The 25,231-nt window shown below is 33.4% G+C and overlaps 1 protein-coding gene across 1 annotated transcript in view; it reads right to left on the bottom strand.

Moving 5' to 3' along the window:
* Positions 1-25,231, bottom strand: part of LOC146996767 (vesicle-associated membrane protein 3-like) — a 58,420-nt gene that overhangs the window by 15,284 nt on the left and 17,905 nt on the right. Inside the window, exons 2-5 of the mRNA XM_085817896.1 lie at positions 24,394-24,526; positions 22,804-22,882; positions 22,595-22,674; positions 19,432-19,483 (exon numbers count right to left, since the gene is read on the bottom strand). Coding sequence (XP_085674022.1) covers positions 19,432-19,483; positions 22,595-22,674; positions 22,804-22,882; positions 24,394-24,526 — 344 coding nt within the window. The remainder of the gene's footprint in view (positions 1-19,431; positions 19,484-22,594; positions 22,675-22,803; positions 22,883-24,393; positions 24,527-25,231) is intronic.

Here is a 25,231-nt window from a genome sequence, read left to right as displayed (position 1 = left end):
GGCCTGAAAGATATATACGGTTTAAAAACGGATGATAAGAATGTAAACTTTTGTGTGAATCTACTACAGAAAAACTAAGAAATAATTTTGATATTGCAAAAAGGCGGTTTGAATTTTTAAAGCAAAACTTACGGAAAACTCCAGAAATACTTCAAACGTATAAGGGAATTATTGAAGAGCAGTTAAAAATAGTCTAAGAATACCTCATGATATCAAATTTCTCCAGTATTATATGCCGCACCGTGCTGTAATTTGCGATTCTGAGACTGTTAGTGTCCATGCGGTTTTCGATGCTTCTTCGAAGACTGGAAAATTCAAATCCTTAAATGAATGTCTAGAATCTGGCAGAAAACTGAATCCAAAAGTTCTTGACGTAATCCTGAGGTTTCGTGAACCTGAAATAGCATTTTGCGGACGTAGAAAAAGGATTTTTAAGGACTGACATGGCAGAAGAAGACAGGGATTACTTAAGATTCCTCTGATTTGGGAATGATGACCAATCATGTAATATTATGTGACGAGTCCCGTGAGGGGCAGCGATTAGTCCTTTTCTATTTTGGCTGCTGCAATAAAATATCACATTAAAGTGTATAAAGAGGGCCATCCCGAGAGTTTTAAAAAGCTTAATTCTTCTATTTATGTTGATGACTTATTTTATGGAGCTAAAACTGTAGACGATTCATACCGATTGTTTGTAGATGTCTTATGGATGAGGTCAAACGTTAAAGGGGAAAATAATTTCAATAAAGAAACAAAATTTTTGGACATGATTTGGGATTTTAATAACTATATAATAAAACTAAACATGAAACCAATTTAGGAGTCAATTGGAAATGGTGAAGACGACACAAAAAGACTGATTTTGAAAACTGTGTCCAAAGTATTTGACCTATAAATGGTTGCAATGGCATTTGCAACTATTAATAGTTCGGGTTAAGATCATGTTATAAGGCATGTACCTTCTGAGTTTAGAGTGGGATGCTGCACTTCCCACTGATATTAAAAAAGGCGGATGAACTGGTGTGTAGAAATAAAATGTTTAAAAGCCCTTGCTTTCATTAGAAAAACTTTTCACAACATTAATTACACTCAGCTAAGCGTTCATATGTTTTGTGATGCCACACCCAGCGCTTTTGAAGCAGTGGAATATTTTAGATACGCTGACGAAAATAAGGAAATTAAAACCAGTTCATAATGGCAAAAAGTAGAACAGCTCCCCTCAAATCTTTAACCCTGCCTAGATGCGAGCGAATGAAAGCTGTTGTAGAAGCTCGTTTAGCTGTAGATTTAAAACACATCTTGCCTATGTTAGGCAACAATATGATTTTTTGGAGTAACTCCCAAACAACGCTGCATTGGATAAAGAAATCACCAAATGTCTGGAAAGCCATTTGTCGGCAACCGCGTAGCAGAAATCCAAGCAATTTGCAACGCTAACCAGTGGTACCACTGCAATGGAAAGGATAACCCAGCAGATCTACTATCTTGAGGGAAACGTGCTGAGACCATCATCAAGTCCATTATAAGATAACGGATATAATTGGCTTCTCCATCCTGAAAATTTGTTGCCTAAGAGACCAAGGCCTAAGAGACACTGAGGCACATGAGGAAGCGATACCAGTATTAAAGAGAAACGCTCTCAACAATTCTTACTCTAGATCCGAAAGACTTTGTAGACCATTAACCGCTTTTGAAATAATGAATGCAGAAAAATATTGAATTAAAAGCCCTCAATTCCAATATTTCAAAAACGAAATCCTCAATTTATCTCAAGGAAAATCAGTTTAACCAAAGGGTCCAACATTCACTCACTGAATCCTGAGGTCGACGAATACGGACTTCTACGGTTAAAAGGCAAAATACAATTTGCAGAATGTCTGGAATCTGCCAAGCATCCATAAATATTGAAGTGTTGTTACGTCGATTTGTTAATTTTCAACGCACATGAAAGGGTATTCCATTCCGGAGTGTACTCTACTCTGACGCACCTACGTGAAAAATTTTGTGTTGTCAAAGACAACGAATTAAATCCTTGTTGAGCAAATGCGTGATTGCAAAAGATACAGTGTTTACCTCAGAGTTCAAGACGTAACTAGATTTCCTAAGGATACAAATCTTCGGTCACCATCGTTCGCTGTAACTGGATTGGACTATGCAGGACCATTTTGCTCTAAAAAGAGCAACAATAAACAGTACCTTTTAGTATTTACTTGTGCAGTGACACGTGCCGTTCATTTAGAAATGATCGCCATTTAGAATTGGAGTCGCCGGCCCTAACAATTACCGACAAAAGAATATTATGCTCTATATCAGTAATTTGTAAATAAATTAGTTGTCGTCGCATTTTTTAGACTGAGCTTTTTATCGCCTATTACATAAGAACCTGAACCACCAAAAGCAATTAAATTGAGTTTGATGTCACAGCTAAGGGGGACATCAAAGCCAAAATTCAAATAGCAAAGTAGTTACAAATGTTACTGGATTTGTTTGTCAATGTAGGTATGGACAGAATAAAGAGAGAACTGTAACCAATCCTTTAATATAAACTCTGCGGTTAATATAAATTATAGTAGACTTTCTATAGAAACGAGAGTGCCCTCTGGTGAGTAGCCAGGAAAAGACTTCAGTAAAGGTCAAGTGATGAACCTGTTAGGTTGTATCAAACTCTTGCTCTGTAATAGTCTTAAAATTATATGTGATGTCCGTGTAGTAGCCAGAAAAAGACTTCAGTAAAGGTCAAGTGATGAACCTGTTAGGTTGTATCAAACTCTTGCTCTGTAATAGTCTTAAAATTATATGTGATGTCCGTGTGTAACTTAAATCAGTTAATAAATTATTGTTACACTATAAAGGACTCTTTTATGACGCTATCCAACACGACCTCCACAATGGTGCTTAACTTTAATGTTTAGAATTTTCGCCTGGCCTTTGCTCAGTTTCTCTTTCAGAATTAGTACTTGCATCCATACCCGTTGAATATCCCAGCTTCTAAAACTTTGAGTAGCATAGATTCTCTTTCAGAATCAGTATTTGCATCCGCACCCGTTGGATAACCCAACTTCTAACACTTTGAGTAAAGAATACCTCGGCCGTCAGGTATGAAAAAATGTTTTTTTTTTCTGCCGCTCCGATGGTTTATAAACAATAAATAGTTGTCAGCGATATCATTTGTTTTGCATTTAAACACTAATATTCTGTAATATTTTAACTTTTAATGATGAAAACATGAAAATACTTCACTGCATTTTTAAAGTATACAATATGAATATCATGTCATTTTGAAATTATTCAGAAATTCTTTGATTTTTGATTACACATAATACGTGGACGAGAACTGTATAATTATATTAATTTTTGTTTCGAAATAATAAATATGTGTAATATATTCAAAGTGAGGCATTTTAAGAGTAAAACTGTATAAAAAAGTTTATGTACAACATGCTAAATGTATTCCATCTTATAAACGTAGTTTGGATTTGAGGATAGTTCTGGCGCCACTTGACGCGCCAACACGTCAACGACATTTTTATTTATTACTCTGCGCCTCCATAACGATTTATTTATTCCTATGTTTTCTTGTACTTATGGTTACATTGCTGGAAAATTGTTTTATTTGATGATTTAAAGCAGCGTAAGATTCTCTGTGACTAAATGTTATTTTTATTCTGATTGATATATGTTTCCGTGCGTCATTCTTTTAGTTCATAACTGTATTGCTATTCGTGAATAAGTTATGCGTTTACTTTATTTTTTTTTATATTACGAATAATACTGAGGGATTTTTTTTTTGTTTTATTTTGCTCTTTGAGAATAGAAATAATTAAGAGAAAAGGATTTTATCGATATATAAATTGTCATTCTGTTTTATTTTAGTCAGCAAGAATATTTCTTTGGAATTAATATTTTAATTGCTGTTATTATGAAGAGCATTGTAATACTCACTGCATTTTTGGAGTGTCTATTTATAAAATGTTTGCAATTATTGTTTCGTAACATTTGAGAATATCTTACACATATGATTGTGTTTCTCAATGGAAACTGCAGCAGAAATTAATTTCTTAGAACATTTGGAATTTTTTAAACACCAAATGAATTAAAAATGTTCTACTTAACAAAGGTAAAATTTGTTATAATTTATATATAACAAGTCTTGTGCATTTATATTTTACTGTCCATTACCAACTGGGCCACGCCCTGTAAAATGTTTTCTTTTAAGGAAGAGAGTGTTTTTTATATGTTATTTTCACACTGTGTTAGATTTTTTTCAAATTAACTAACTTTAATGTAGTGGCATTCTGTCGTACAAAGATACATCTTTTCTGGGTAAGGTGACCTCTTTGCAACCTTCTATTTAGGGCTATAATAAAGTGTTTTCCCCTTTAAAGAATTTATCCCGAGTGAAACACATCACCATGTCGTTTCTTGCTAAAGGACGGACACAAGATATGTGTGTATTAGCACGCGAACTTCGTGTGAATGTTACTGAACAAATTACAATAGTTAACAGTAAGGATGCCATTTTAATGAGTAAGGGATATAGTGAAGAGTTTACGAAAGACCTATCTTTTAGCATAATTGCGTAACGTAAAGAATTAGAGAAATGCGAATTTAACGAAAGAAAAGAGCGTGAGGAACGCGAATATAACGAAAGGAAAGAGATAAAAGAACGCAAGCGCAAGCTTGAAAAATTGAAAATACAAGCAGCTAGTTCAGGTGCTAGTTCATAATTCCGTATCCGCTTTGAAACTCACTCACACGGATATCCCTAAGTTACAACTACAAACTTTAATTCCTCACTTAATACAAAAACCGATGACATGAATCTTTCCCTCACTTTATTTGAAAGGCAACGAATTCTGAAAGTATCTGAAGGGAAATGGGTAGTGTATTTCTTAGGTTTGTTACCTAATGACGTCGCCAAACTAACTGTAAAGCAATATGTTGATGATGCACAAGATTTTGACCTTATCAAACAAATTCTCTTAAAGCGTTTTAAATTAAATGCTAAAAAGTTCTGACAGTTATTTTCGCAGCATCGCAAAAGTCCTGATAGTACATGACGAGATTTTTACTTCGATTTGAGAAATTTCTTTGATGGCTGGATTGGTGAATTTAAAGTCAATACTTTTGGGAAGTTAAAGGATTTGATAATATTGGACCAAATTAAAAGACGGTCCCCTCCAGACTACTGAGAACATTTTGTGAATCACTGGTCCGAGTGGAGTGATCCTCTTCAATTTACTGATAAAATGGATAAAACTATAGTAGACTTACTTTAGCAACGAGGTTTCCCTCTGGTGAGTAGCCAGAGAAAGACTTCACTAAAGACCTAGTGATGAACCTGTTAGGTTGAAACAGACTCTTGCTCTGTAATATGTTAAAATTATATGTCATGTCCATGTCGTGTGTAACTTAAACCTGTTAATAAATTATTGTTACACTATAAAGAACTCTTTTATGACCTCATTCAATACGACCCCCACATAACTCTTTTTCCAAAACGGATCATAAAAGAGGTTTAAAATGGATGCAGAATTCTTTTTTTTTTTTTTTTTTTTTTTTTTTTTTTTTTTTTTTTTTATGATTCTTGATGAGTTTTTGATTAGCACGTACGTGGTATGTAAATATCTTGCATGGCTCAAAAATGATAAACCGTAAAACCTTGAAATTTTGTGTATACGCCTGCTGTAAATTCTAGTTACGCCCCTCGCTCTTTTATTGCAATCGGCCGCACTAAATTAAAATATATAAATTTGAATTTAATAAATATCCTCGATTCGAATAAAGCTAGTATAAATTTAAAATTTAATTTCATATATGTGTAGTCACACACCAACTCCCTTTTACCCGGCTCGGTGAGTTCTTTCTTTTTTTTATTCTTATATGTCAGTAAATTGTGCATTCGTTGAGTTTAAATGTCATAAAATTATGTTGTTCTTATATTCTGGTTAAAGTTTTGATGTCTTTGGTTAATGCACATGCCATAATTGTAGAATATCAATAATTTTAAAAAAGGAGCTAAAGATTGACGTGGCGCGATTTAGTTTATATTTGAAACTTTTAGTAGTACACTCAATTAAGTCAGCTTCAGTGTCGCTTTGCCCAATGGAACTAAAAGTTCAGTTAATTTCGGTGCACCCAAATTTTCTTCCCGTTGTCTGAATCCCTTGTTTTTGCGTAGAAACTCTAAACTGTTTTGAGCTGTATTCGGTATTTTAGGTGTTTGCGTTTCGCAATTTTTAATTAAGATGTTTTGAGTTTTCATGCATTTTTGTCTTGCCGCGAAGTGAGAACTGAATTATCGAATGAGAACTATGTATATCTCTAATGAAATTCGAGGAAATAATTTTAAATAAAGTGGTGCAAAAAGATGTGTAATTTAGTAGGCCTTACAAAGAAGTCATATGGTGCACCCGTCATATCTTTTTCGTAGAACTACGCAGAAACTCAGAGGGAAATTAGGTACTTGGGATCTTTACAAGAAGAAAGTAAAGCAAAGAAAAGAAGACAGTAGTCATCAATGGCGTGATGTGAATGCTTTAGATCAGTGTTTCTCAAACTTTCTTGTCCCTTTTATCAGTGCTAGACGATCATTTCCCTTTTATTTGTCTAGTAAATTATGGCTTTGATATTTTTTGCTCTACATGGTCTCGTACTTGGATGACTACCAGTACACATATTCTTTCAGTACGTCAGTTACTTTTTCCGTATTTGTGATATATGTATCACGATTCATACGTTTGTTTGCCTACTTTAAGTATACGTACTATTCTGCCTATCCTTAATTATTTCTGGATATATAGCACGGTATTTTCATCAACAATTAAAATATTGTATTCAGTTTTAAATTCTTTATTTCATATATTTTTATCACACGATAAAATATACAGGTAATCAGATGCTTCTCGTTTCTCCAGGACTACTAAGATTAAAACATAGAAGCTCTGTTACTTTTGTTGAGATTACATAGAAGATTAAAATAGCTAATTTAGAAGTCAAACAACAAAAATCAGCTTTATATTTTTAAATTTTCACAGGACTAATTTCGATGGTTTAACCAAACCATCATTCTCAGCTGCAAAACAACTAGATAAGGTATAATGATTAGATAAGATAAGAACGCCTGGACAGGATACAAGCCACTGCCGCCATTTGTTGATGAAACCTGAACTAAAACATAATTTCTTTAAAGGTTGAAGGCAAAGATGGATTTATTATATAATGGATTATAGGGTCGTTAACTAGAACAGAAAGATTTTTTTTTGAATGTGAAATGCCTCTAGAAAATCCAGTTCACTAATGGAAGACGTTTTTCGATAATTTTGGCAACAGAAAATTTGAAAGTGTGATTTTCGGTCCAACGATGTTGGGCAACAGAAGACTTCTGTGTTTCCTTTTTTCCAGCATATGCCATAAGTTTTTTCTAAGTGGTTTTCATCATCTTGCGATAGTGTGTCTTTCGGAGCCGCAAACGGTTATTTTTCGCTTCCTTTTTTGCACGTGGTGTGGCCGCCATTTTGTGATTGCAGGAGTTTCTGTGGGTACTTTTTTGCAGTTTTTGAGTTCCATTTGTGTTTTACATATATATTGTGCTTTGGTTGTTTGATTTCATGTATTTTGGTTGCAAATGTTTTGTTTTCAATTCATTTCAGTGTGAAATTTATCTGCTATTTTGTGCATTCTTTATTGTTGGTTGGTTAATTTGGTTTGATTTTCTGCATTGTTTATCATGGTTATCATGCCTTCATCCGTTAATCGTTTCACTAAATTACGACTGAAATGACAAAAATTCCTGAATCATCTTGACTTTTTACTTAGTGTAAATGTAAAAAATTGATCCCCAATTTCATTCAAATTCATTCAGCAAAAAAAAAAAAAAAAAAATTGAAAGTGTGATTTTCGGACCAACAATGTTAGGCAACAGAAGACTTCTGTGTTTCCTTTTCTTTAACATATCTCTCATGTACCTTAACGCGAAATTTTAAGGCTCTCTTAGTTTGGCCAATGTAAATTAAGCCATAATGGCAAGGAATCCTGTAAATACCCCAGGAATTCATATCCGTAATGGGGTCCTTAAGTATGGAACTCGGAATTTTATTGATGGGAGAATAAACGATACGAAAGTTAAATTTCTGCAAAATACGTGCAACTTTATAGCTAATTGATGGAAAGAAGGGAATGACAACAGAATTTTTATAATCTCCTAAAACAAGAGTTTGCCTTTTGGTGTGTTGTGATGAGAATTTTTTAACTGCTTGATTAATAATGTTGGGTGAAAAGCCCCTGTCAATAGCTATTGCTTTTAAATAATTTATTCTTCATCAAGGATAGTTTGGAGGAGCAAACTTGAAGAGCGCGGAAAACATAGGAATAAAATGAAGCTAACTTTTGTTTGTCGGATGACATGATTTGAATTGTGGTGGAAGGCAAACCGATGAAGGTTTACGGTAAACCGTTGTACTGAAGTTGGATGTTTTACGTGTGACCAGAATGTCGAGAAACGGAAGAGAATTGCAACTCTCAAGTTCAAAAGTGAACTGAATAGCAGGGTCAATGGAATTCATTATTGAAAGAACTTTATTTAAATCATCTTTATTACCCTCAAACAGGGTAAAAGTATCGTCTACGTAGCGGAACCATACCCGGAAGTTTAAAGCATCAAACAATTTTGATTCATAATAATGCATATGATCAGCCAGGATGGGACTGAGATAGACTGAATATATATCAGTCTATCTCAGTCAGTATATGACTTCTATAGATATTAGCCAGGATGGGACTGAGGGTGCTTCCCATCAGTGGCGGCTCGTGGCTAAAATTAGTGGGGGTGCTGTTCCAAAAAAAATTTAGCCTTTGTTTTAAAATTGTGTAAAAGGAAACGAACATGTATAAAAAGAAAATTTATTTTGAAACTTCATGAAATTTTACAAGAAAATAATTAAACATTTCTTAATTTAATTTAAACAAAATTGTTACAGTTCAATCTTTGTCTATTCATTTAAAAATGAAATCCATTCTTGTTTTAATTTGCGAGAAAAGATTAATAATTTTCTCCTTGATCTCTGGATGACAACCGAGGAAATTTTTCTTTATTGAAAGCAATGCAAGCGTATTTAGTCTTTCCGAATTTCTAGTGCTTCTTAGAAAAGTTTTCGTTCTTTTCAATGCTGAAAAGCAGCGTTCTGCCTCTGATGTAGTCATGGGAACTCTCAAGAGAATTTTTATCAGCTTCGTAATTTCACTGAGTATTTCATCTAGATTATTTTCGAAGATAAATTTCAGTAGCTCAATTAATTTGCAGTTTTCATGGATATCAGACCTACAATAGAATACTTTTAATTCAGTTTCGAGATTTTCTTTGTCAATCATTGGATATGCTTCAGCGGTCAGTACTATTTCTTCTGTAGAATGTTCATTCCTAAAACTAGCGAAGCATTTCTTGTTCAACAATTTAGCAGCTGCTAAGTGTTTAGTGGAAGAATATCTGTGCATTATATCAATACATAATTATAAAGTCACATATTTCCTTAGCTTCTGCCATCAGTGTCTTTGAAAAATTCTCACAGTACTTTGAGTTTCTTAATTCTAAAATAGCAGTTTTGAAATTTGTTATATATTCATTAACTTTAAACACACTAAATTCTCTGGATTGCATTTAGTTTGTAGAGGCATTAGGATTGGTACTTACGTATTAACGCAACCAGGCCAAAATTCGCATAAATCGCCAAATTTGCCGACCCTACTTACGGAAACCCTACGTGTGTGAAAATAGACGAAAGTTTATTTGTAAAAAGAAAATATAACACTGGGCGTGTACTACCACAGCAATGGGTTTTCGGCGGACTTTGCCGAGAAGAGAAAGAGACTTTTTTGGTTACTGTACCTAACAGAAGCGCCGTTACCCTCATGGAAAAAATTTGCGGAAATATTAAGGAAGGAAGCATCATTTATTCGGATTGCTGGAAAGGATACAATACAAGTGAGTTCGAAAATGCTGGATTTCTGCATGGAACTGTTAATCACAAATATAACTTTGTGGATCCCAACACGGGCGTTCACACACAACATGTAGAGCGCATGTGGGGCTCAGCCAAATGGCGCAACAAAAAACAGAGAGGAACAGCCCGTCATCATCTTGACTCATACCTTATAGAATTTATATGGTGCCAAGCTAAAGATGTTAATGGTGACGACGGTTTTCAATCAGTGCTAAAAGCAATAGCCAAAAGATTTCCGCCGAAAAAAATAATTCTGCAACTTATTAAAATTCGAAACCGGAAGGGTTTAATTGCTATTTTATATTTTAAAACAAAATAATATAAAAAACTGTATTAAAAATTATCTGTAATTAATAAATGTACATTTTCTTTCTATTCATACTTTTTTACTCAAACTTACAAATCGCGCCAACCTGGTTGCGATAATACGTAAGTACCTTAGGATTTTTTGGAAGCCGGAGAGATGAAAAATTAGCAACCGCCTTCGCCGGGATACGAACCACGGACCTCTGAAATACCGGCTCAATGTGCTGACCACTACACCGCGAAGGCACGCTAGGAAGTTCTAATTCCAGTGTTAAGCCGCAAGTAACTTGCAAATTTGCTCGCTTTGTTCCGGGTGTCGTCACATAAGTTGCTACTACGAGCGATGCAGTGAGTTGAATGCTCAGGGTGGGTCCGGAGGACAAACTAGGTGGTGAACATGCTAGGAAAGCAGGAGATATACCTTATATACTCCCCTTTTTAAAGGGCGACTGGGGTTTTTAGGGGACCCAATCGCCAAATCCTGGGTGTGGAGTGTCATCATCCACAACCCTTTTAGTTCGAGCGCCATTGTAGAGACATTGGGATTTTTTGGAAGCCGGAGAGATGAAAAATTAACAACCGCCTTCGCCGGGAATCGAAACACGGACCTCTAAAATACCCGCTCAGTGTACTGACCACTACACCACGAAGGCTATACCTTATAAGTTATATATTATTTCAACATGAGGGCATCTGATAAAAAAGCTCTAGGCAAAACTGAAATTATAATTTTAAAATGCATGTTGCTTTTGCAATAGTTTGGTCTGCATTTGACGTTGATTGAATTTCAGTAAGGAATTTTTTAAAGGTTGCAAATTTTCACGAACTCTAACCTTTCTGAACCTTGTGGAGGAATACCACATGCGCGGAGTAAAAAAAAATATCACGCTTCCAACAACACGCCAGAATTTCGGCACTGCAAGAGCGACAGTGCTCTTCTTTCTAGCCGGCTCGCATGCTGCTTGCTGTATGCGCATGCGCAGAACAGCCAAACACCACGACGCTGGAACTGTGAATCGCGCAGTTCCAAACAGAGACTTTCGTACGTTTTCCACAAAGTGGGATATGGCTGCTGACATTAAGCTTAAGGATTATGTATTATCTCTACATATAATAAAACAGAGGTTCGAATCCCGCGAAAGGGCTGGCTGCATGGGTGTTTTCGCGGTTTTCCCCGTGTGTAACGTGTATACGAGCCAGTTTCCCTTAGAAAGTCCTCCACGAAGGCATCCCTTCTCTTAAGCAGATAGCCCTAGTGTGCTTTGCCATAATTAAATACACCAAAAATACACCATATAATAAAAAAACCAGTCTGTCTGTGTGTGTGTATGTGTCTTTCGTTTGCGCTGCGCGTAAGCTAATAGACCCACAGCTACGAAATTTGGTACATAGGTGCATCTAGACAAGAGCCAGGGCACCGCGAAGCGATTTTTTTCGAAATTCGAATTCGATTTTTTTTTTATTTTATATTTTGTGACGAAATCGCATCATTTTGAGACATAATGGGCTATAGGAAAGCGAGATTTTACTCTACGCACTCCATTTTCACATCGTCATGAAACGTAGGCACTTAGCTATTTTAGGAACTTAAAATAAATTTCGTGTTTCAATAAATCGATTAAATATGAATTTATTTAACAAAGTGAGCTTAACACCTTTTCAACGGGATTTTTTCTAAAAAAGTTTATTTTTAAAAATGTACAGTTTATTTTTCTTTGATTTTTGGACATGTTAAACTTTTATCCTTGCGACTGCTTTTACAAAAAAATTTTGGAAAAATGATAATATTTTGTATTTTTAAAAAAATTTTTAAAAGAAGCTTCCGACTACACTTTTCACATCTCACGTCTTTAAAAATGTGATTTTGGCAACAATTTTCTTTCTTATTGTTGTTGATAGATTTTTGATGAAATCGCATAATTTTGAATAGTTTCATTCTTTTAGAAATATGGGTTTGGCAACAATTTTTCATCGTATTTCTTATTTCACTGTTTTTAAGAGATTGGCATTATTGAGTTTCTTTCATGTTCTGTTCGTAAGATATTGAAAAGTTTGGCATGTTTTTTTTTCATTCAACGAAAAATAGGTTAACTGTTTTATTAGGATAATTAATATTTGTATTTAGGGATATAGCTTATTTCATTGTAATTTTTTTCTCTTGAAAATATAAGATGAAATATCATTATTTATACTTTGCTTTTCAGAATTTTTTGTTTTTTGTATTCTTTTATGTTATTTATTGCTCATTTCACTGTTTTTAAGATATTGAAAAGTTTTTAATGATTTTTTTAGGAAACAAAGTTATACCGTTTGAGTTCTTAAGATTTTGCAAAGGGAAGTTAGTTAATTTATTTATTAGGATAATTAATATTTGTATTAAGGGATATTGCTTATTTAATTGTAATTTTGTTATACGCAATAACTTTTTTATGAAGTTTTTCTGCAGAGTAAAATTCTATGCAGTTTTTAAATTTAACGTTTGGTGTTCCCTTCAGCCATTTTTCCGGTACATTTAAAAACCAGACGAAGGCTGGCAGCGAAGCTGCTAGTAAAAGTATAAAGGAAGAATTAAAGACTGAAGGGCACACTATATTAAATATTAAAAATAATAATAAGTGGAAATAGGGGTGCTGCAGTTCCACAGTGCTTATAACGAGCCGCCGCTGCTTCCCATGGCTAATCCCTCAGTTTGCTTGTAATATTTATTTCGGAAAACAAAATGTGTTTGTTTCAAACAGAGCGAGAAAAATAAGCTCATCAATTTCAATGCAAGAGAAATGAAATTCGCGTGGTCTGGTTTCTAGACATCTTAACGCACCCTCCACTGGAACATTGGTGAATAACGATTTTACATCAAAAGAAACCATGAGTAAATTTCTAGGAGAAATGTTTTTAACCTTTTTTACAAACTCTATCGAATTTTTATGGTGTAAATGTTATTGTCTAATAGAGTTGAAAATCTAGAAACTAAATATTTAGCTAATGGATACGAGGCAGAACCTAAATTTGATACGATAGGGCAGAAAGGAATACCACTTTTATGAATTTTGGGAAAAGCAAATAATCTGGCACAATTCGCAAAAGATGGGATAAGCGAATGTTTTACGTTGCTTGAAAGGATTTTTGAAGATTTGATTGCAGTTTTTATTTTTGACAGGTCCGAAGGTGAAGGATCATAAGGATCGGATTATATGGTCCTTCGAGTTTAGTGACACCATCGATGTAAGTGTTCTTATCCATGATGACTATTTGGCCACCTTTGTCGGCCTTTGAAATGATAATAACGGGTTAAAATGAATTTCGCGCATTGTAGCTCTTTTTCTCGCGGTTTGATTTGGTTTCAAAGATTTATTATTGAATTTCACATTATGAGCGATAAGATGCCTAATCATTTCTTTCTGTGAATCTGAAACTTTACTGAACTTGAAAGCTTTTTCGATAGGAGCCAAAATCTTTGGAATTGAGGGTTTAGAGGTTTGTGAGAAGTTAAAATTATATTTTAGAATTCTCTCTTTTTCTTCTAATAAACTAGTAGAGTTTATATTTATTTTAACTAACATTTATTTTAAGCTATCTTTCCTGTCAAGCCTTTACTTTCCCCTACAATTGACAATGCTAGAGTGTGTAAATTGTAGTAGAGCGCGCAGTATATTCAAATTTAGCAGAAGTAAGTTGAGTTTAAATAGAAGGAAATCGAGATTGTAGGTGTGCTTCTTGAATCGCGAACGTGAAGGTTCCTAGGTAGAAATTTAAGAACCGCGCGTGTCGGCCTGTGTGCCTATGTCGGCAGTTTTTGCTAAATCTTTCAACTGCTTAATTAGTAAGCTCCCTGAATCTCAGCGGTACTGTAGAACGCGGTTAGGTTAGTTTAAGATCTCAGAGCCTCGTGGATAGTGATCTCGCTATTTTATTCGTCTAGTCATTATTTTTCAGTTTTACATTCTGTTTCAGTTAAACCGCCGGGTCGGCGTAGTTTGTGAGCGTCAAGTGGACGCAGCTGTTATTTTAAAAGTTGAATAAAAAGGGCTTTAAACCCTTCTTACGTGTCTGTGTAAATTCAAACTTCGTAGCAGTCACTACCACAATTGCTGACAAGTTGGGGCCTCACGATACCACAAACTAACATTAGAAATATTAACTACTCGTTTAATGTTTACAATGGGAAGATTTTTTTTAACTACTTGAACTGGAAGACTGTGAAAGAAGTTTTCCGAATTTAACTGCAAGGGTGTTTTAATGACGGTTAACTGCATTCTCCGTTCTAGACCAAGATTTTGTTCAAGGGCAGTGAATTTTGGATATGAATTAGCGAGTTCCAGATGAAGCTTATAGCGCTCATGTTCAATTTTGAATAACTGTTGACGTGTATCCCTTATGATGGACCGAAGTAAGGCTAGCTTGCAGTTTAACAGAATTCGTGAAACGCGAATGAAAGGTTTTTGATTACATTTAATTTGAATGAAATTGGGGATCAATTTTTTACATTTACACTTAAGTAAAAAGTCAAGATGATTCAGGAATTTTTGTCGTTTCAGGCGTAATTTAGTTAAACGATTAACGGATGAAGGCATGATAAACAATGCAGAAAATCAAACCAAATTAAGCAACCAACAATAAAGCATGCACAAAACAGCAGAAAAATTTTACACTGAAATGAATTGAAAACAAACCATTTGCAATCAAAATACATGAAATCAAATAAGCAAAGCACAATATTCAAATATGTAAAACACAAATAGAATTCAAAAACTGCAAAAACGTACTCACAGAAACTCCTGCAATCACAAAATGGCAGCCACACCACGTGCGAAAATGGAAGCGAAAAATAAGCCGTTTGCGGCTCCGAAACGCACACTATCTCAAGATGACGAAAACCACGTGGAAAAAAAATTGAGGCATATGTTAGAAAAAAGGAAACATAAAAGTCTTCTGTTGCCGAACATTGTTGATCCGAAAATCACACTTTTAATTTTTCTGCTGCAAAATTATCCAAAAACTTCTTCCATTGGTGAACTGGATTTTCTAGAGGCATTTCACATTCAAAAAAATCTTTCTGTTCTAGTTAACGATCCTAATTAAATCCATCTTTGCCTTCAACTTTTAAAGAAATTATGTTTTAGTTCAGGTTTCATTAACAGATGGCGCCAGTGGCTTGTACCCTGTCCAGGCGTTCTTATCTTATCTAATCATTATACCTTATCTCGTCGTTTTGCAGCTGAGGATGATGGTTCGGTTAAACCATCGAAACTAGTCCTGTGAAAATTTTAAAATATAAAGCTGATTTTTGTTGTTTGACTTCTGAATTAATATTTGTTCGGCGTGTTATTGTATTTTAATTAAAATAGCTTTCAATAATCAGGTAATTCGCTCAAAAATGATCAATCTGCGCATTTTATCAAATAGAAAGTCTAAAAATTCTCTTGCCTATTTTCTGTATAAATAGTCAAAAAATAATTTTGTATCACGAAATATTAAGGAAAAACATTTTCAGTTAAATCCAAGTTTAAATTTATACACATACAACATTTTCGATTATTTTTGCATGCTTCATTTTTAACGAAATCAACTGAAACGTCACTATTCGAACATTTTCATCATCGTGCACATCAGATCTAGGCAAACAGTTTAGACACAGGTCTTTATTAGGGACTGAAGAAAATGACGTAGTTAAATTTAAAAATTAGTAATTTTCAAATCTAAATTCCTGCTATCAGAAAGAAGGATTTTTAATGTGAGGAGCAAATTTCTGACAACTAACAGTTTAATAAAAGATGGAGTTTTGCAACTTTCGCAATTTTTTAAATTCTTGCGCTTATTTTATGGTCGATATTCTTAAAACTGCTTATGAATAGTGTCATTAGTGATTATTGAGCATAAATTACTTTTAGGAGATTCATGAGAGAAAATGTGTGTTCACATACGCTGATTGATCCAAAACTAACAAATTTCTTAAGTTTGTTGAATATGTATGGATTAAGAGTATTGTAAAATTTACAGATTTCTTCACAGCTGTACAATTCTTTAAGAACATTTAGTACGGAAGTGTCTTTTAACATTGTATTCTTTCTGACTTGATAAGTTTCTTCTTAAATTAGACATACGATCTTATTTTTTATATTAGCGGGAAAATAGTACTTTGAGCTCCACTCTACATTGAAAAGATGATTTTTCTGTACAGGGCTTCTTTTTACTTCCTTCTACGAAGTAAAAAAAAAGTACTGTAATCGCGAAAAATTTCCGGTATCATATTTCAACAAAAATATCCCTTCGACCGCTATCGAATGTAATTTAACGATGTTTTTGCGTGCCATCCGTACGTAAGGACAGAATAAAAGGTTCTTTTTCGCCAAAAACATTATAAAACTGATTTAAAATGAATTCTAAACAGATTTTTTTCATGGTGTCTGTACGTACGTATGTATGTATCTCGCATAACACAAAAACGAGCAGCTTCAGAACGTTGAAATTTTGTATATAGAACTGCTATAACATGTAGATGTGCACCTCCCATTCTGGCTGCAATCGGCCGCACCAAACGTATATAAATATATGCATATATATATCCATTCTGTTACTCGGCTCAGTGAGCTTAGTTTCTTTAATCTTGTATATTTGTAAATTGTGCATTTTTTATTTTAAAAATGATTGAATTATGTTTTTCTTACCTTCCGATTAAGGTCTTTTACGTCTTTACTTAACCAGCATGCAATAATTGTGGAATTATCAACAATTTAAAGTTTTTTAAGTGCGGTTAAGCCTACTTTTTGATTAGCATGGCAGCCATATTTATTTACATTTGAAACTTAGCAGAATAGTAGATTTGTTGCCAACCTAGAGAAACTAAGCTTCGCAGCAACAAAGTAATGTCTTCTTTTATTATTGCAAATCAAATTATGCTTAATTCATTCTGGAATTATCATTTAAGTTATTAGCTGGTTTTTGCATAGAAACTATTAATTTTAATTGTAAATTTTTTATTATTATTATTTTAACTGTACTTGGTGTTTTACGTTTTTCAACATCTTTCAATTTTTAATGATAATATTATGAAATTTTATGTATTTTTGCCTTTCCGTCAAGTGAAAACTGAACTAACAGGTAGCGCATGAGCATTAGGTAAGCGGTGCTGAATCGTCTGTGAGAAACTGTTTCTTTTTTATTTGTTTAATTTCTTTTATACATCGTTTTAGATTTATTACAGTATTTGAATAGAACATGTGGTAAATCTTCAGATGACAGAATTTTTGTGCACCCTGAGTTATAAAATGAATGAGATGTAATGCTGTTAAGTGAACCTAGCGCCGAAGTGTTGCTATGGTAAATAAATATAGTCGACTTGAAAGAGTGCATTTATTCTATTGTGGTTCATGCGCTATCGACTAAGTATATTTAATTCAAAATTCGTTAACTGTTAATTCAATATGTTTAAAGAAATGCAGGAAAATTTCGCATAATTTAATATTCCGTACAAGGAAGTCATGTGGTGTACACATCAGATTTTTTAATTCCTTTTAAAAAGATAACAAAATACTGAGTTCATGATGATCACAAAATTTTTTTAAAACAATTTACGAGATGACTACCAGTAATACTAGCTCAGAGCATGGTATTTCTTTCCTCCCTCTTCCATATAGCTATCAGTATCGTCATTAAGAGGATAAATTCATATTTATGTCAGTATTGTTACTCATTTTTGCGCTTATTGCTTCTTGTGCTATTTCAAATTTTGGGCCACATTACAATAGTAGTAATACGATTATTCTTCTTTGCTACGACTCGTGTTATCTTTTCTCCGAGAATAACTGTAGTTTCAGGTTGAAAATTTCAAATACTCTTATACAGAATTTACATTATTTTATTCAGAACACTTCAAATGACTACTTGATGACATGCAAGCAAAGGCCTCTTCAAGGCAGATTATCTGCTGATGAAGGTTAATCTACGATCTACGAAATTTTATATTGATTTTAATAGAAACAAAAGTCATAAAATAGCTTCCAAGCTGACAAATAAGAAGTGTCTAATAAATTTTAATTTATTTAAAGAAGTTACTTAAGAACAAAAGAAAAGGGAAAAGTAAACAATTTTACGAAATATGGCTATTACCGGTATGTCCCACAAAAATGCGCGGTGGGCCGTAGTTACATTATCGCTTGCTACTCACTCTTAAGAGTCAAGAATTTAGAGCCACACAAAATTAATAGTCATTCCTAGGTCTGTTCCTACGCTTGAATGAACCATCTACATGGAATATTCTGAAGTCTAGTATAAGAACAGATTCTTTTATTTAAAACTCTTCTTAATAATTTCTCCTTTTAAACAGACAGCCATAATTAGTTTAGTCATAATTAAATAATTCAGTCTAATTATTTGATTATTCACTTTTATTGATTTATTTATACTACATATGGATCTGTTCTTTTCATGTTTTTACTCAAAATCTTAGGATACTTACAATCTTTTAAAAATGACTCAATTTTCCATTCACAAAAATTCGCTTGTAGTATAAAATTCATACAATTCAGAACGGTTTTATCTCAGTGAATATCTGTTACAAATGCTTTTGACGCTGTTTCCGAATTCATGTTGCTTTATAATTTGATATTTTTCTCTAATGATCACTGCTTTTCTCTGATAAAAATATATGTAGAATGAGAATAATTCTGTGTTAATGATGTGCATTTAAAATATTAACTATGTTTTCATTTAAATTACCAACATATTTTCTCAGATCTGATAAGAGTTATTAATTTTGCAATAATTTTAAACAAAAACTTCCATATCTTGTATATTATAAGTAATACGGTTCCTCGTAAAAGCAATGTAATCTATCGTTTCATTCTTAAAATTCACTGACATTTCATTTCAAACTAATACTAACATAGACTGAATTTTATAAACTTGCAAAATGTTTATTTAACACATTTTACATCTGAAGGCCTAGACTTCTCTTTAAAAATATATATTACAGAAATCTGCTACCAAAAATTAAGCATAATCATACGGTAAAGGAGTCAATTTTCTAAATATTCTAAAAAATCAAATATTAGTAAAAATGGAAAGAAGAAGATTTGGTTATAAACTGATTAAATTATAAATAAAATTTAATAATAGGAAACACACTTACCTGCAATAACAACCACAAATACTATTCCAATAATTATCATAATAATGAGCATCTATAAAGATGTAATATTATTAGTATCCTGATTAACTAAATACCAAGGTGAAAAATACATATAAAAATTAACAAAAGATTCTCGAAATAAGATAGAGTAGTTTTAGCAGTTTTGGAGTTATAAAGTTTTGTAAATATAAAATTCAATTTTTATATAATCTTCACGAAGCAAAATTCCATTTAGAATGCATTTAATTCAAAGAGTATTACATCAGATAACCAGTTTTCCCCTGCACAATAAATAAGACTTCAGTGCGTAACATAATATATATATATATATATAACAAGCAAGGTAGTTAGTACAATACTGTATGACCAATTTGGTCTAGATAACATTTTGCGCAATATGCTGCAAAATAAGTAAATTAGAAATAGTAGTAAGCTCGCCTAAAAGTTACCAGGAGCTGTGGCTCCAAAAAGTTCAACACGTTTTTAAAAAACAATGTTATTGAAGGGTGAGAAATATGCTACACGAGAAAGGAAAAAAAACATAGTAAAATACTCAGTGTTGGAAACTAGTAATGGCAAAAAATACAGTAAAATACCTATGGATGTGCCATTTGAAAAATTAATACATATGAAAATCAAACCAAGTAACAAGTAAAACATAAAACAAACAAAATCAGATAAAAATAGAAAATGGTAAATTAGCTGAACTCGACTTCCAAACTGGCTTTTCAAGGGAAATATCTGATTTGAACGTCGAATCAAGCTAACTCCATTACGCGTTTCGCCGAAACACAACTGAAACTTTTTCGCTACAAAATTTTTAATTTCGACAAAGTGTCTTGGAAAAATTTATTAGTCTCAATTCTCTGTTCCAATTTCCCGACGCGTCCGCACAAAATGACACATTAAGGTGTAAAAATATGTAAAAACAATTCATGTATTTGAGATTATAAAATTGTCAGTGTTCAGAGAATCTGACTGAAGTCAACTAAGTAATTGTGAAAAGTTCAGCTGTTCTAAAAATGCTACTTAAGCACTATGCCATCGCAAATCATACATACACAAGAAATTTGGTGTAAGCGTTCCAAAGTTTATACTAAGATGGAAGGAAGTACAACTGACACTGAAAATTCCGAAGCTTTCAGTGATTTATATTAATTTATTGCGGTAAAATAATTGCTATTAACTTCTGTATCCTTGAAGGGTAATTTGAACTATGTTCTGGGGTAAAGGTTCATATAACATAATATTTTGTGAGCAGCAGGTATTCAAGAATGTATTCTAGATTGTAACGATAATTATTTCAAGAATTTTATGGCAATAGTTCCAAATAATCGTTATACGTAGCGTATTCGGAAACTAAGTACCGTTTCATTCTAGCGCCGTCGCAGCGCTGTGGTAGGCGTCACGCGCATGCGCACTAGTCTTTCTTGTTCACTGACTTTCAATTGTCGCCATTTTGGTTGCTCTATGTTGTGTTTTCAGTTTGCTGTGCACATTCAAAATGTTTAAGACAATTAGTTCTCCCGCTGACTGTGAGATTCGTGCCGTGATTAAATTTTTGAACGCGAGGAATGTTAAACCGGCCGAAATTTATCGTCAAGTGACAGAAGTTTACGGTGAATACGCGATAAGTGATGGAATGGTGAGAAAGTGGGTAAGAATGTTTAATGCAGGTCGAACAAATGTCCACGCCGAGGCTCGGAGTGGTCGGCCTTCTGTTGTCACCGATGATTTGGTAAGGAAAGTTGATGAAGCAATTCATGGGAACAGACGCTTCACAATGACAACTCTTTCAGAGGCATTTCCACAAATTTCTCCCTCATCACTGTACCGCGTGAGAAATGTTCGAAATTGCGTCTGACCGCTTGAATTATCGCAAACTGTGTTCCCGATGGGTTCCAAAAATGCTCACTGATGTTCACAAAACAAAGCGACTTGGTAGTGCCCTGACATTTCTCACGCGGTACAGTGATGAGGGAGAAAACTTTTTAAACCAAATTGTGACAGGTGATGAAACTTGGGTGTGTCATTTCACACCAGAATCGAACAACAATCGATGGAGTGGGGACACACTCATTCTCCGAAAAAACAAAAGTTCAAAGTGACAATGTCATCACAAAAATCATGTGCACTGTCTTCTGGGATAGGAAAGGCGTTTCGCGTACTGAATTTCTTCCCAGAGGTGAAATCATTAATGCGGCACGATATTGTGAGACTTTAACAAAACTAAGGCGTGCCATTCAAAACAAACGAAGAGGAATGCTCAGTAAAGGAATTGTGTTGCTCCATGACAATGCTCGGCCCCATACTGCTGGTGTCACTTCGTAAAGGAATTTCTAAGGCTCGTATTCACACTGCACATAGGAAGAACCACTAAAACCAACTTTCACCTGGGTTCGATCCCGGGTTGAACTAATAGCGTTCTGCAGTCTTAACTACCGCTAATTGGGCATCATCATTGTAAAAATGTGGAATTTTCTAATATTTTACCAGTGATACCAGTGCATTTTTTCATTGGAAACAGACAACGGAAAAAAAAAAAAAAAAAAAAAAAAAAAGGAAACTTAGAATTTAACTAATAAAGTATACGGAACTTGAAACTCATCGAAAAATATATCTGGAATCAAATATGAATATCATTCAAAGACTGGCTGAGCATTAGATCATAAACTCATAGAACTCCTAACATGAATTTTGTGCTTAGAACGTAATGACTCTAAGTATAGTGTCATTAAATGTAGTATGCATGCAACCTAAGGTGCTTAGATAAACTCATTTTGCAGTTTGTGTTAACAGAGGTACATTACGTGTAACTCTTATTTAATTCAAGATAATTTTACTTATTTATATCCAGGATAATTTTATTTATTTATTATTTAACTCAAGATAATTTTATTCATAAGAAAAGAATTTTGAAGAATTAGTGAAGAAGTTGCTAGCTACATTAAACTAGTATAGCCATGTTATTTTTGTATAATTTTAGACAACACCCACGTAACATCTGAAATTGCGATATCTCCCTCAGCATTGTAACAGAGCATATAATAATAAGTTAATTATGAATCCAAACTTTAAAAACTTCAATATTACAATTTTTTAAGAAACGGGAAGAAAAGAAAAGAGTAAGTTGATATTCTTTAACATTTTTATACCAACTTACTTTAGCATTTTTCCACCAAACTTTTCTCTTCAGTTTCGCTGTATGTCGCTCGAATTGCGAGGCTCCTTGCTCTAAGGCTTCTGCGTAACAAACAAGTAGGAATAATTATAATTTTGTTTTTCAAATAAGAAATAAAAGACATTACAGGTACAGATAATGCACTTTCGAGGAAAAGAAAATCTGTCGTTTTAGTAATGTAAAAAGCTTACCCGCTCTCTCATCCAACTCTGATAATTTCTGGTCCCTTTCAAACAGTTTTTCAAAATTAGCACGCATAATACCTATCACCTAATTAAAAAGATTAAAAAGATTAAATTTCAAGATTAAATTTATATTAAAATTATCTACAAGATTTCAAGTACTTCTGACTGACATTTTTATTTAAATTTTTGCTAAAGTTTATTAGTTGGTTGATTAATTTATAAATTATTGGCTGCGTTAATTTATAAATGGATTATATTCAAGCCCACGAGAGCCACAAGATATTAAAAGCGTTTACTAAAGAGCATTTATCTGACTGTTAATTCACGTTATACAAGCACAGGAAAAAATAAATTCAACGCATAAACGACGAATGAAATGAGACACGGGGAAACTACCTGTAATCTGTGGTACATGATGGAATTTTATTAACATGAATTGAATACGTAAATTATCCATTTGTAATTTCCGTTCCCTGTAAGAAAGTTAATGGAATTATATGAAAGGAGAACACGGTTGGTTTATGTGCTATTTGCCTAAAAGGAGGGATGCCATCATGAAGGACTTTCTAAGGAAAACTGGCTCGTACACTCTTTACACATGGGAGAAAAACACGAAACCGCCGGTGCAGGCAGCCTATTTCCGGAATTCGAACCTAGGACCGAATTGCCAGGGTTCAGCGACTTTACCGTTCGGCCGCTGGAGGGCCTAAAATGAGGAAATGCATGGAGAATTAATAATTATGCCTAAAATTTAAATAAAATATTATTATTCGAAATATCTGCTCAGTGAAAAAAAATGCACTATATTTTTGTACTTAATAATTAAGTATACTACAAGTTTCATAGTGAATAAAAGCGTGCTGTTTAAATGTATCTGAATACCATTTACATTCGAAGATACGTTAGAGTGTTTCATTGCAAAAAGTCTGCTGATTTAATTAAACTGCAATCCATTAGATTTTGTAACTGGTCAATTATCTCGTTAAAAGAAGTTTATAGCCATATGCTGTTAAATTAAGACTGAAAAAATAAAACAAATTTGTTTAAAAGAAACTTTTAGCATTTAATATTTGTCATTATATTACTTTGAATTTATGACAAATCATCCGATACACGCTAACACGATTCTCCATTTTCGTATATCACAAATTCTTAAGTTACTTAGTTGAAACAGCTGAACGACAATTCAAATGGAAACAATAAAAGAATCCTTGCTTCCGTTGTGGTACAAAATGAAAACTGCTTTTAAAGTAAAGTTTAATAAAGGAAACAGTGTGGTCTTGGTTGGAAATAAATTTTTTCAATAAAACTATCATTATGTTTAGCGCAGGTTAATAATATTTAGTCTACATAGATCTATATATTTCAAACTCTATTCTTTGTCTATCTGTACCGAATAAAGTTTCTTCATAATTTCCTAATAACTTTCCTATGAAATATACAGTAAACAACAAAGATTAAATGGCTTTTAATCTACTTTTATTAAAGGATGAAAAGTTTCAGGGGGTCCCTCCCATATATGCGCAGATTGATACACAGTCGTCTAAAACATTAATAATCTGCTCTTTGGAAAACTATTTAGATTTTGAGGCTTACCTGATTTACTTGGTCTCGAGACTGATGCAGATTCCTTTCGTTAGCTTTATGCTGTGGATTTCTTTCCTTCCACTGCTCGTTTTCTGAAGCTTTACCTTGACCTTCAGCTGGAGGAGCTGCTTTTGAGGTAGCCCTGAATGATATAATAACAAACTCTGATGAACGGTGTTTCAAAGCACACGAACATCGTGATAAAGATTTTCGTTTAATAATAAAAAGTGTTAGCAAAATTGTTCAGCAACTAATTAATAACGTTTCGATACATTTAAAGACGCCTAATGTGGACATATAAGGCAGATTCTCACAGAATTAAATAAACATAGAACGGCAAAATTTGGAGTTAAATGTAAATGAATTTGAAAACTTGCATTGATGGAAAAAAATGTCTGATGTGTACACCACATGACTTCCTTGTACGAAATATTAAATTATAACCATTTTTCTTGCATTTCATTTAAACTTATTGGATTGAATTAAACCTACTTCGTCGATAGCGCATGAACCACAATAGAATAAATGCACTCTTTAAAATTCACTATGTTTGTCTACCATAGCGACACTCTGGCGCTAGGTTCACTTAACAGCGTTATATTTCTTTCATATTATAACTCAGAATGCACAAACTTTATATCATTTGAAGAATTATCTAATCGCTGTCATATGTTCTATTCAAAAACGATGGTTTTATATAACGATTTATAAAAGAAATTAAGCAAACAAAACAAAAAAGAAACCGTTTTTAACAGACGATTCAGTATTTCTCATTCAATTAATTCAGTTCTCATTTTGAGACAAGGCAAAAATACATAAAAATCAAAATATCTATATTAAAAATTAC

This window comes from Stegodyphus dumicola, chromosome 6 (assembly GCF_044657685.1).
Source record: "Stegodyphus dumicola isolate Sdum_Otavi_A_Nest chromosome 6, ASM4465768v1".
In the NCBI taxonomy this organism is placed as follows: Eukaryota; Metazoa; Arthropoda; class Arachnida; order Araneae; family Eresidae; genus Stegodyphus; species Stegodyphus dumicola.
Note: the sequence above shows the minus strand (reverse complement) of the source record. Positions and strands in the feature narration are given on the sequence as shown.